This window comes from Petromyzon marinus, chromosome 64, assembly GCF_048934315.1.
Source record: "Petromyzon marinus isolate PM22_M1 ecotype Great Lakes invasive population chromosome 64, UKy_Petmar_22M1.pri1.0, whole genome shotgun sequence".
Lineage (NCBI taxonomy): Eukaryota > Metazoa > Chordata > Hyperoartia > Petromyzontiformes > Petromyzontidae > Petromyzon > Petromyzon marinus.
This window is the reverse complement of record NC_133730.1, coordinates 2,718,367-2,731,199: the sequence shown is the minus strand read 5'-3', so window position 1 is coordinate 2,731,199 and position 12,833 is coordinate 2,718,367. Positions and strand designations below refer to the sequence as shown.

Below are 12,833 nucleotides of genomic sequence, written 5' to 3'. Positions count from 1 at the left end.
GAACTCTTGTGACAAGTGCGTCGACGAATCGCGGCGTAATTTCGTAACAGCGCCGTCGTAAAGTGAGTGGCAATCTGCGGCAGTCCACGGTGATTGTGCTGCGTAGAAACTGGAGCCATAGGAACGTGGAGTATCCACCACGGGCTCAGGCCCGCGAGTGGAGAAGAGAAGAGACACTCCGTCTCCGTGGCGACGGAATATCGCCGTGGAGACGAAGCGATGTAGACGGGGCGTCGGAGACGGAGCGATGGAGTCGGGTCGTGTGCACTTGCTGGGTGGATTGTTACATCACGGGCAAGGAGAGAAATAGCGACTGGCGTTGGGAATCCTTCATGCAGCAGTGGATGGACCGTGGCCGATGATGATGACTCTAATTGGGTGGCAGGGCGATGCGTTTGGAACGGTCGCGGTGGCACAACGTTCCGCGGGCACTGAGCTCATGGGCCATGCCGTGTGAGTTTGCACTCCCGGTCACGGCCAATATTAGGGCCAAGCGAATATCTGAACCAGTCCTGGGGCCTCCCACTTCACCAACCAGCAGTGACCAGCGTGGTGAGGTATGGTCAACCCCCCACCCCCATTACTGGCACTGAATTGGGAGGTTTTCATCCAGCAGTGGATTGATAAAAGTGGCTATACACACACATATATAACCATGTTTCATTTTTTTATTTAAAGCTTTCGTGACTGCAGGGATTCATATTCTTGGTTCTCTCGGTAAAGTCACGTAGAAGGGAAACAATAAAATAATAAAATATAAAACAATAACATTATCACGACGTTTCGACTGCAACACAAGCAATCATCATCAGGTGTGAAAACCCACGGCAAGAACATTTTTTTGATTTAAAGCTTTCGTGACTGCAGGGATTCATATTCTTGGTTCTCTCGGTAAAGTCACGTAGAAGGGAAACAATAAAATAATAAAAAATAAGCAAGAAAATTTTCTTGCTGTGGTTTTCACACCTGATGATGATTGCTTGTGTTGCAGTCGGAATGTCGTGAGAATTTTATTGTTTTATATTTTTATTATTTTATTGTTTCCCTTCTACGTGGTCACTTTACCGAAAGAACCAAGAATGTTTCATTTGTTGCACTGCAGAACTGCGCGATGATTGTTTTCAGTTAAAATGCCGCGCTCTTGATTTTGAAAACAATTGGGACGAGAATGTATTCGCTGTTGCTGTTCATGACTTTTTAATTCCGTATTTTTGTTCCACAGAACGCGTGTTGTTCCACAGAACGCGTGTTGTTCCACAAAACGCGTGTTGTTCCACAGAACGCGTGTTGTTCCACAGAACGCGTGTTGTTCCACAAAACGTGTGTTGTTCCACAGAACGCGTGTTGTTCCACAAAACGCGCGTTGTTCCACAAAACGCGCGTTGTTCCACATGACGCATTTTGTTCCACATGACGCATATTGTTCCACATGACGCATATTATTCTTAGCTCTATCGTTAAAGTCACGTTGAAGGGAAACAATAAAATAATAAAATATATATAAAACAATAAAAAAATCTCACGACGTTTCGACCATAACACAAACGGTCGTCATCAGGTGCGTCGGTTCGCATTAATTAATTTATTTTTAAACGGTGTATTTATTTATAAAAACGTCGGCGCCACGCGCAGCAATTTGGCAGTTTATTTAGAAGGACTAGTCCATCTATGTTCTGAAAAGAGGAGGGGGGAGACGAAAAATTAATGTAATCTGTCTGAAAGCCACTGTAAGCGTGAACAATCAATTAAGACCTGAAATGGTTTATCAAATCTTTCCAATGATTGCTAAGCCAGAATCCATCTTCTCGGTTGAAATTGTCTCTGTGCTTGTATATATGGATAGCCTCATGAACGAATCTCTCATGGTAGCCAGATGGCTTACAAGGAACCTCTGTCTTGGAAAAGTCAATGTCATGTGAGCCTACTGAATTATAACAATGATCTGCCACGGCCGAGGTGTTGGTCCTACCGTGTTTAAGGTCTGCTTTGTGTTCACGAATGCGGTCCGAGACATGGCGTTTGGTTTCTCCAATGTAACTACTACCACAGAGGCACCTTAGTTTGTAGACACTAGGGTACTGTATGTCCGGAATCACATCTTTTACAAACGGAACCAGATCACGGATTTTATATATATATGATTATTTTATTGTTTCCCTTCAACGTGACTTTACCGAAAGAGCTAAGAATATGGATTACTGCAGTCACGAAAGCTTTAAATCAAAATTTTACGACGCATATTGTTCCACATGACGCATATTGTTCCACATGACTAGTGTACCCGAGGTGACATGTGACAGACGATGAGACTTCCCATCTAAGCAGGATTTTTTGCCCCGGTCTTAAATTTAGAGAATGCATCAACTTTTTAAATACAACATATAAATGAATGCACATTCACCTGCGAGTGAACTTTAAACCCGGAGTTGTCCAACGTGCGAACGAAGCTCAACATTCTCACCGCACGCACGCGTCACAGGTTTAGCAGCTCTAAGCCCGTTCGCTGCTCGGGGAAACGCGCACTGTGTGAATACGTGGCATGACGCACGGGTGATGCATCACTTATTTGCAGGGTGATGGATGCGTGTGTGAGTGTGTGGGACGAGAGAGAGGAAGAGTGGGGATGCTTACGAATGAACCGCGCAAGTCATCTGACTCCTCCTCCTCCTCCGGGTTGGTTGCTGACACTCAGTCTGCTCCACCCACACTCAGTCTGCTCCACTCAGACTGCTCCACCCACACTCAGACTGCTCCACCCACACTCAGACTGCTCCACCCACACTCAGTCTGCTCCACCCACACTCAATCTGCTCCACTCACACTCAGTCTGCTCCACCCACACTCAATCTGCTCCACCCACACTCAGACTGCTCCACCCACACTCAGTCTGCTCCACCCACACTCAGTCTGCTCCACTCACACTCAGTCTGCTCCACCCACACTCAGTCTGCTCCACTCACACTCAACCTGCTCCACTCAGTCTGCTCCACCCACACTCAGTCTGCTCCACTCACACTCAGTCTGCTCCACTCAGTCTGCTCCACTCACACTCAGTCTGCTCCACTCAGTCTGCTCCACTCACACTCAGTCTGCTCCACCCACACTCAGTCTGCTCCACTCAATCTGCTCCACTCAGTCTGCTCCACTCAGTCTGCTCCACCCACACTCAGACTGCTCCGCCTCCACCCACACTCAGACTGCTCCACTGCTCTGGAGGAAACCCTCGCCGTGCCGCAGACAACTAACGCAATGATCACCTCGCTGACCATCATCACTCGAACTCCGGTCATCCTTGCAGCGGCAGCAGCGGCAGCGGCTGCTTTTGGCGGCCGTCTGGAACGCTCTCCCTTCCGATATTCGGAAGCCACTGGGAGCCTGTGCACTTTAAAATCATCATCTAGATTGACTAACTCATTTCTTTAGAACTGCTTTGATGTGTTTAGTTTGTTGTCCTTCCCCCCGCACCTCTGCCCGGTGAGCTACGTACACGGTGCGGAAGAAGTTGAACATATATTAGCTTCGTTTAGCCTATCATATGATCATTATTCTTAACCAGAGCCCTATTACCCGTGACTTCTGTTATCCGTGGAAGCTGTAGGGTTCGCGAAAACTCCGATTATCCACGTCATAGCAGACAGTGAATGTAGGATGCCAATCAGTATATAGTGTTAATAACTAATCTCACACATCATCATCATCGCCATCACCACCACCACCGCCATCAGCAGCAGCTATGTCAGCACAAAAGAGGCATCAGGAGGCGATGCACACGTGCAATGTAACAGGGTCGGCAGCAATGTAACAGAATCGGCAGCAAGCAAAGGGCACGCGGATGAATAGGGAAGCATGGTCGAGTGTGACGGACATCGTCGGGGCAATTGTAATCGGAATACGGTACGGTGGGGGGGGGGGGGGGCAGCACTTTGCTCGGTGGAGATGACGTCAAATCGACCGGCTCATTCCCGTCAGGGCCTCCGTCACTCTGAAAGCCAACGGCTGTCACTTTGACGGCGGTGGCGGCGACGGCGGCGGCATAAAGCGTCGAAGACCGATGGTGTGTGTCGTAGTGGCGACTATAATGAGCCAAGAATGTCTGTGTGTCCCGCGCGTGACGTCACTCCACGTCGACCAGCCCCCCTCATTAATGATCATGAGCAGGTCACGTAACTCCACATCGAACAGCCCCCCCTCAGTTTTTATAATTATAAGGTGACGTCCTCCACATGGACACACACCCCCCCTCCATTAATAATAATTAGCGGGTGACGTCACTCCACATGGGGGGGGGGCGAGGCGCCTCCTCCCCCCTCCTCGGCGTCAACTGACAACCCTCACTACAAAGGCAGAACCCTCATCACGTGACGCGATCTCCGTCACGCTGCTGATACATCGAAGTAAAAAGGACGTCGTGCTGAACGAGGGATTATAACCTTTACATTAAATAGGTCTGTGTCACCGCGACCTTACAAATTGCACGCGAATGGATGCAACGAATATATCACGGTCGCGCTCCGCTTTTTGCTTGCAAGTTTCAGATTTACTGCAATACACCCGTCCTTGGACGGGCTAAATGCTGGTGTATATATATACACGATAGGCTGCGGCTGCGGCGGCTGCGGCGGCTGCGGCATTCTCCCAGAGCGTTCGCTTTAAATATAGCCACGGGCTGAGTGCATTCGTGAGCGGGGCACATCGCTCGGTGTAATTGCGAGAGGCTCTCCCTGTTTTCGGCCTCGCTTGTTATTGCATCGTCAAACGCGTGCACTTATTTAGCGGTGTTGGGTTTTTTCTCTCTCTCTCTCTCTTTCATCTCCGTCTACGTTTGCTGTTGTTACTCGATGTTAAAGAGGTGAAGTTTTGCCAGGGGGCCACGGTTGGCTGGGTGATGTTAACTACCTCGCCTGGTATACAGGAGGTCGTGGGTTAAATCCCGACCCTTGACGCCTGTTGTAGATTTGGAGTTTTCGTGTTCTCTCTCTCTCTCTCTCCCCCCGTGGTCGCGTGGATTTTTCTCCGGGTCCTCCCGTTTTTTCCCCCTCCACATTTAGAATCAACATCACGCGTTTAGAGGCTTTGGCTGCTGTAAATCTCCACGTGATAAGCCACTTCGTTGAGCTATCATTTGTGGCTAGGTCGTCTCTGTAATAGAGCTTTATAGCTCAGTGGGACGTACCTGCTAAAATAAATTTAAAAAATTGTTATAGATTAGATCAATGGTTCTTAAACCGGGGTGCATTGCACCTCCTGCGGGTGCGAGATGCCCTTTCTGAGAACCAAAGGGTAGCAGACGACAGAAACAGGTGAAGAACCACTGGTTTAGATTAACGCATCAGATGATTTAGAAGGACTGCATGCAGCCCGAGGTCTTTGGATCTTTTGGGCCCCACGCAAATATGTACATTGCTTAATAGTGTTGGCTGAAAGGCAATACTGTGTTGTACTGTGATAAACCATGTGGGTACTGTGGTAAAGCCAGAATAGCATCACTGTATTCTACCGCCGGTTGTGTGCCAACATTTGCTTGATGAAACGATGGGTTGGCTTTCACAAAATCGTGCATCGCATTTAAACAAAACAAAAAAAACTCGAACTGAAATAACCGAGGTGGATAACGGTGGAGCGTGTTGGCATTTTTTGGCAATGGTACTGGTAAACACAGCGAAGGGAAGGAATTGAATCTACAAAGTATACACGCTGCAGTTACACACACCCAGACGCTCGTTCACTAAGACAAATACAGGTGTCCCATTATTAGCCTTCAAACACCACGGGGGGAAAGTGCTGTTAGCGAGTGCCTATTAAGGCCAGCGCGACACGCACACACACGCGTGCGTTGTGGTGTGTGCGTGTGTGGCGTGAACCACGGCGCCATGCCTGGATGACTCTGTCTCCCCAGGGCCACCCCCACCACCGCCACTACCGCCACCACCCACACCACCACCGCGGCCACAACCACCACCACCACCACCAATGCACAGGCTACTCATTTCAGGCTGAGTTGGTCAACAGGAGGTCAACTCTCTGCTTTAGATTTATCCGACAGAACAGTTGCGAATTAAACAAAAAAAGTGAAAAATATCACTTAGTTCCTGCAGTCATCAACACTGCCTTGGATTATACAGTGCCGAGAAAAAAAGTTTGTGTAAACTCCTTAGGATTTCCACATTATAAATATTTCAAACCTAAAATGTTATTAGATCTTAATATAAGTCATAATAATACATAAGGATAACCTGATTAAAAACACGTGACATAAAAAACAAATATGATACTCTTTCAACATTTATTCATCCTCAAATGATTCTGCATTCAATAACCACGTGCGTAAAAGATTGTGAACCATTAGATTCAGTAACCGGTGACCCCCTCTTGTGCAGCGAAGACTGCAGCTAAGCGTTTCCTCTCAACCGTTGGCAGTCACTTTCACACCGGATTCGAGAAATAATGGGCCATTCCTCCTTACAGAACTCCTTCAACTCGTTGACATTTGAGGGTTGCCTTCCGTGGACAGCTCGCTTCAGGTACTGCCACAACATTCCGAATGGGGTTTAGGTCCGGACTTTGACTAGGCCCATTGTAAAACGCGGAATTTTTTCATCTGCATCCATTTTTTCGTGGATATGCTTGTAGGTTTAGGATCGTGGTTTTGCTGCGAGACCCACTTTCGGTTCAGCTTCAGCTCATGGATGGATAAGCCTGACATTCTCCTCTATAATATTCGAATACAATGCATAATTCACGGCCGTGTCAATGACGGCGAGCCGTCCAAGTCCTGAGGCAGGCAAAGCAGCCTTAAAGCATCACGTTGCCACCACCACCACCGCCACCACACTGGACGGTTGGGATGAGGTACTTACGTTCGAACGCACCGTTGGATTTTCGCAAAAAATAACGTTTCTCATTGAGGCCAAAAAGTACCGTTGACTTGTTCTGGCCAGAGAACATTTTGTTCCAGAAGTCGTGTGGATCATCGATGTGCTCGTTGGCGAACTTCAGACGGGCAGCAATGATGCTTTTAGTGAGCGGTGGTTTTCTTCTTGCTATCCTTCCAAGACACCATTCTTGTTCAGTCTCTTTCTGACAGCTGAGTCACGAACTCTCACATTAGCCAAGGCGAGAGTGGCCTGCAGATCCTTGTACGTTTCTCTGGGGCTCTTTGTGACCTCCTTGATGATTTTCCGGTTTTTTCTTTAAGATATTTTGGTAGGACGACCACCCCTGGCTAGAGTGATCGTGGTCTTGAACTTTCTCCATTTGTAGACTGTCTGTCTGACAGTGGATTGGTTGAGCTACACAACCTTGGAAATGGTTTTGTATCTCTTTCCGGATTGATGAGCATCAATAACTCTTTTTCTGGAGTCCTCAGAACTCTCGTTTGATCGTGGCATGACTTGTTCGCACACACCTGTATGGTGAAGACCAAACTCGCAAAGTTTCTGATCTTTATTTAGGGTGGGGCCTCCCTGACTCACCCCTAAAGATATACCTAATTATTTAATTCTAATATTCCCTTGAGCTGATGAGACCAGGGCTTAACTTAATTTTTCACATACCCTGAACCTTATTGACTCATTGTTTAATTAATGACTAATTTTGTTTCAAAAGACATGGAATTGGTTAATATAATCCCGATGGGATATTGGTTCAAGAAGGTTATCGTGGTAACACTGTGGAATTCCCATCATTATCATTGGAGTTCACACACTCACACACACACATCTTTCCTGGCACGTATAAAACGCGCAGCGGGGTTTGATGTGTTGGCCAGCGCCTCTTTTCATCGCGGGCTTCTTTGGCAATCGCACTACACAACCGTGGGGTGGGCCACCTCAAAGGAATGTTTTAATGGAGCTGACAATGGACGCGCTTGGAGACGTTCGATTCCCGGGGCACAGCGAACGTGAAGGCGTCGCCGATCTCTGAATCGAGGCATGTGGGAGCCCGCGGGCTGGCTCTGCGTTCACCAGCCCACACACAACGCCGTCGAGGCCGCCGCCGTTGCATTGAAGGGAATCGATCAAATGACGGCAATGATTATCGATCGTCGCGGAATAACAGCGCAGGCCGGGAGAGAAAAAAAACGCAGCTTTCAAACAACCGCGCAGAAATGTGTACACACGGTCAAACAGAAATGTGTACACACGGCCACACAGAAATGTGTACACACGGCCACACAGAAAGGTGTACACACGGCCACACAGAAATGTGTACACACAGCCACGCAGAAATGTGTACACACAGCCACACAGAAAGGTATACACACAGCCACACAGAAAGGTGTACACACGGCCACACAGAAATGTGTACACACAGCCACGCAGAAATGTGTACACACAGCCACACAGAAAGGTGTACACACAGCCACACAGAGAGGTATACACACGGCCACACTGAAATGTGTACGCACGGCCACACAGAAATGTGTACACACGGCCACACAGAAATGTGTACACACAGCCACACAGAAATGTGTACACACGGCCACACAGAAATGTGTACACACGGCCACACAAAGAGGTGTACACACGGCCACACAGAAATGTGTAAACACAGCCACACAGAAATGTGTACACACGGCCACACAGAAATGTGTACACACGGCCACACAGAGAGGTGTACACACGGCCACACAGAAATGTGTACACACAGCAACACAGAAATGTGTACACACAACCACACAGAAAGGTGTAGACACAGCCACACAGAAATGTGTACACGGAGTCACACAGAAATGTGTACACACAGCCACACAGAAATGTGTACACACGGCCACACAGAAATGTGTACACACGGCCACACAGAAATGTGTACACGGAGTCACACAGAAATGTGTACACACAGCCACACAGAAATGTGTACACACGGCCACACAGAAATGTGTACACACGGCCACACAGAAATGTGTATACGGAGTCACACAGAAATGTGTACACACAGCAACACAGAAATGTGTACACACGGCCACACAGAAATGTGTACACACAGCCACACAGAAATGTGTACACACGGCCACACAGAAATGTGTACACACGGCCACACAGAAATGTGTACACACAGCCACACAGAAATGTGTACACGGAGTCACACAGAAATGTGTACACACAGCCACACAGAAATGTGTACACACGGCCACACAGAAATGTGTACACACGGCCACACAGAAATGTGTACACGGAGTCACACAGAAATGTGTACACACAGCCACACAGAAATGTGTACACACAGCCACACAGAAAGGTATACACACAGCCACACAGAAAGGTGTACACACGGCCACACAGAAATGTGTACACACAGCCACGCAGAAATGTGTACACACAGCCACACAGAAAGGTGTACACACAGCCACACAGAGAGGTATACACACGGCCACACTGAAATGTGTACGCACGGCCACACAGAAATGTGTACACACGGCCACACAGAAATGTGTACACACAGCCACACAGAAATGTGTACACACGGCCACACAGAAATGTGTACACACGGCCACACAAAGAGGTGTACACACGGCCACACAGAAATGTGTACACACAGCCACACAGAAATGTGTACACACGGCCACACAGAAATGTGTACACACGGCCACACAGAGAGGTGTACACACGGCCACACAGAAATGTGTACACACAGCAACACAGAAATGTGTACACACAACCACACAGAAAGGTGTAGACACAGCCACACAGAAATGTGTACACGGAGTCACACAGAAATGTGTACACACAGCCACACAGAAATGTGTACACACGGCCACACAGAAATGTGTACACACGGCCACACAGAAATGTGTACACGGAGTCACACAGAAATGTGTACACACAGCCACACAGAAATGTGTACACACGGCCACACAGAAATGTGTACACACGGCCACACAGAAATGTGTATACGGAGTCACACAGAAATGTGTACACACAGCAACACAGAAATGTGTACACACGGCCACACAGAAATGTGTACACACAGCCACACAGAAATGTGTACACACGGCCACACAGAAATGTGTACACACGGCCACACAGAAATGTGTACACACAGCCACACAGAAATGTGTACACGGAGTCACACAGAAATGTGTACACACAGCCACACAGAAATGTGTACACACGGCCACACAGAAATGTGTACACACGGCCACACAGAAATGTGTACACGGAGTCACACAGAAATGTGTACACACAGCCACACAGAAATGTGTACACACACAGCCACACAGAAATGTGTACACACAGAGTCACACAGAAATGTGTACACACGGCCACACAGAAATGTGTATGCACGGCCACACAGAAATGTGTACACACGGCCACACAGAAATGTGTATACGGAGTCACACAGAAATGTGTACACACAGCCACACAGAAATGTGTACACACGGCCACACAGAAATGTGTACACACGGCCACACAGAAATGTGTATACGGAGTCACACAGAAATGTGTACACACAGCAACACAGAAATGTGTACACACGGCCACACAGAAATGTGTACACACAGCTACACAGAAATGTGTACACGCAGCCACACGCCCGTGTGCATTGCGCAATAAACCAAGCCGTGCACTGTGGTCCACAATGCCCTGACGAACAATGGGATGAAGATGAACCATTGTCAGGATTGACGAACAATGGGATGAAGATTAACCATTGTCAGGATTGACGAACAATGGGATGAAGATGAACCATTGTCAGGATTGACGAACAATGGGATGAAGATTAACCATTGTCAGGATTGACGAACAATGGGATGAAGATGAACCATTGTCAGGATTGACGAACAATGGGATGAAGATTAACCATTGTCAGGATTGACGAACAATGGGATGAAGATGAACCATTGTCAGGATTGGAACGAGACCCGCAATGCAGCAGGAGCAGCTGCCAGACCTGGGGGTGGGGAGAGGAGGAGAGGAAGGGAGAGGTGGAGGGGCTGATGTTCACAGCTAGGAGTTGATACAAAAGCTCAGATTTCTGCAGCTACCGTTGACAAGATTTATATCTCTGTTTAGTTTAAACACACGTTTTCACTCTCCTCCCCATCCCGCCCAGATTTTACTCCAATTGGGCTACTGTCGTCATGGTGAGACAAAGCGCCCGTCCATGTGGTTGGTGGTGACTCGAACTGGAACCTGGGTGGTCAATCTTCCAACCTTCACAGATGAATTCAACCTATCCTGGCTCATCTGTTCACCAATGCGTCCTCATCCCGAACACTCGTCAAACCTTGATGTTCTCGTGTAAAATGCTCTAGAAAAGTTTGTAAAAGTGGGTGTCATGGGAAATCACTTTGATTTGTTTTGCCAGGTCAGGCCCACTGACCTGCATAGCTCTTTTTTCAGAAGCGACCTGGCCATCACGAATGACAGTATCAGGGAAAGTGGCTTATTATCACTTGGAAATGTACAGCAGTCAAATACTCTAAGCGCGTGATGTTCATTATAAATGTGGAGGGAATAACCGGAGGACACGGAGGAAAATCCACGCGACCACGGGGAGAGAGACATGCAAACTCCAAATATATCAATATTTGGGTCGGGATCAAACCCACGACCTCCTGTATACCAGGCGAGGTAGTTAACATCTCGCCACATTGGCGCCATCTTGGTAACCACTCAACGACATTTGTCAGTCGACAAAAACGAAACTGATTACAGTTCTACGTAAGATTATATTTCAATAATCTTTGAAATCCTTTGACCATCAGTCCTTCATCTACAGCATCGCCAATTCTGACCTCCCTGACATCCGCAAGAAGGTGTGGCTCTGGACTCACTCCTCATTGGACAGGTCGACCACTTTAAATATCTCAGGAATTACCCTGGACTCAAAACTGCCTTTCAAGGATCCACATTGACCAACATTGCCAACAAGATAACAAAAAATAATTGTATACCTACACAGATTCCGTATGAATATAGTTGAAGCCACCATCCTGCCATTCGTGTGATTACTGTGATACCCCGCCTACCGCTAAGCTCCTGAATCCACCTTCTTAGGTATCACTCCACTATACCACTCCGCTCTCCGTATTGCCCTGGGCTCCCCTCAATAGAACTCACCGTTGCGTCCTCTACAATCACTCAAATCTGTCCCTCCTCCACATACGGAGAGACCAACCAATGGGGCTGTCTTCATCCTCGAGGTCCTCTTTAACAAATCCGCCAAACACCTAAAACACCACTTCGTTTCTCCAGCTAACCCTACCCCCAGTGCCGGATTATCCCAGTAGCACAAGTAGCTATGTACATGTGTAGTAGCTACATATGTAGTAGCTACACATGTAGTAGTAGCTACATATGTAGTAGTAGTAGCTACATATGTAGTAGCTACACATGTAGTAGCTACTACAATACGTGTAGTAGCTACGGGCCCCGCACTTTCAAGGGCCCCGCGCTAAATGCTTTCAAGCTTTCAATTCCGATTCAGTGATTCTGCACTTGCTCTATTACTATAGTACTATACCGCCTTATTCTTAGCTCTTTCGGTAAAGTCACGTTGAAGGGAAACAATAAAATAATAAAATATATCTAAAACAATAAAAATTCTCACGACGTTTCGACCATAACACAAACGGTCGTTTGTGTGTTATGGTCGAAACGTCGTGAGAATTTTTATTGTTTTACATATTTTATTATTTTATTGTTTCCCTTCAACGTGACTTTACCGAAAGAGCTAAGAATATGAATTACTGCAGTCACGAAAGCTTTAAATCAAAATTTACTACACCGCCTTTAACTTTTACGAACGACCGGGTGTTTAAGGTTAGCGATTTGTCGTATTATCTGGCTGTATAGCAAATGAAAAAATACAATTAATTTACTATGCAAGTA

At 47.3% G+C, this 12,833-nt stretch overlaps 1 protein-coding gene across 3 annotated transcripts in view; it reads left to right on the top strand.

The window, feature by feature from the left end:
* LOC116956313 (transmembrane protein 255B-like) overlaps positions 1–12,833 on the top strand; it is a 32,590-nt gene that overhangs the window by 1,043 nt on the left and 18,714 nt on the right. For 2 of the 3 annotated variants that reach the window (XM_076054079.1, XM_032977837.2), the window contains exon 2: positions 2,573–2,673. The exons of the other annotated variant lie outside the window; for it this stretch is intronic. In XM_076054079.1, the coding sequence (XP_075910194.1) occupies positions 2,577–2,673 (97 nt within the window). In that variant the 5' untranslated portion in view covers positions 2,573–2,576. The remainder of the gene's footprint in view (positions 1–2,572; positions 2,674–12,833) is intronic. 3 annotated transcript variants of the gene reach the window in all.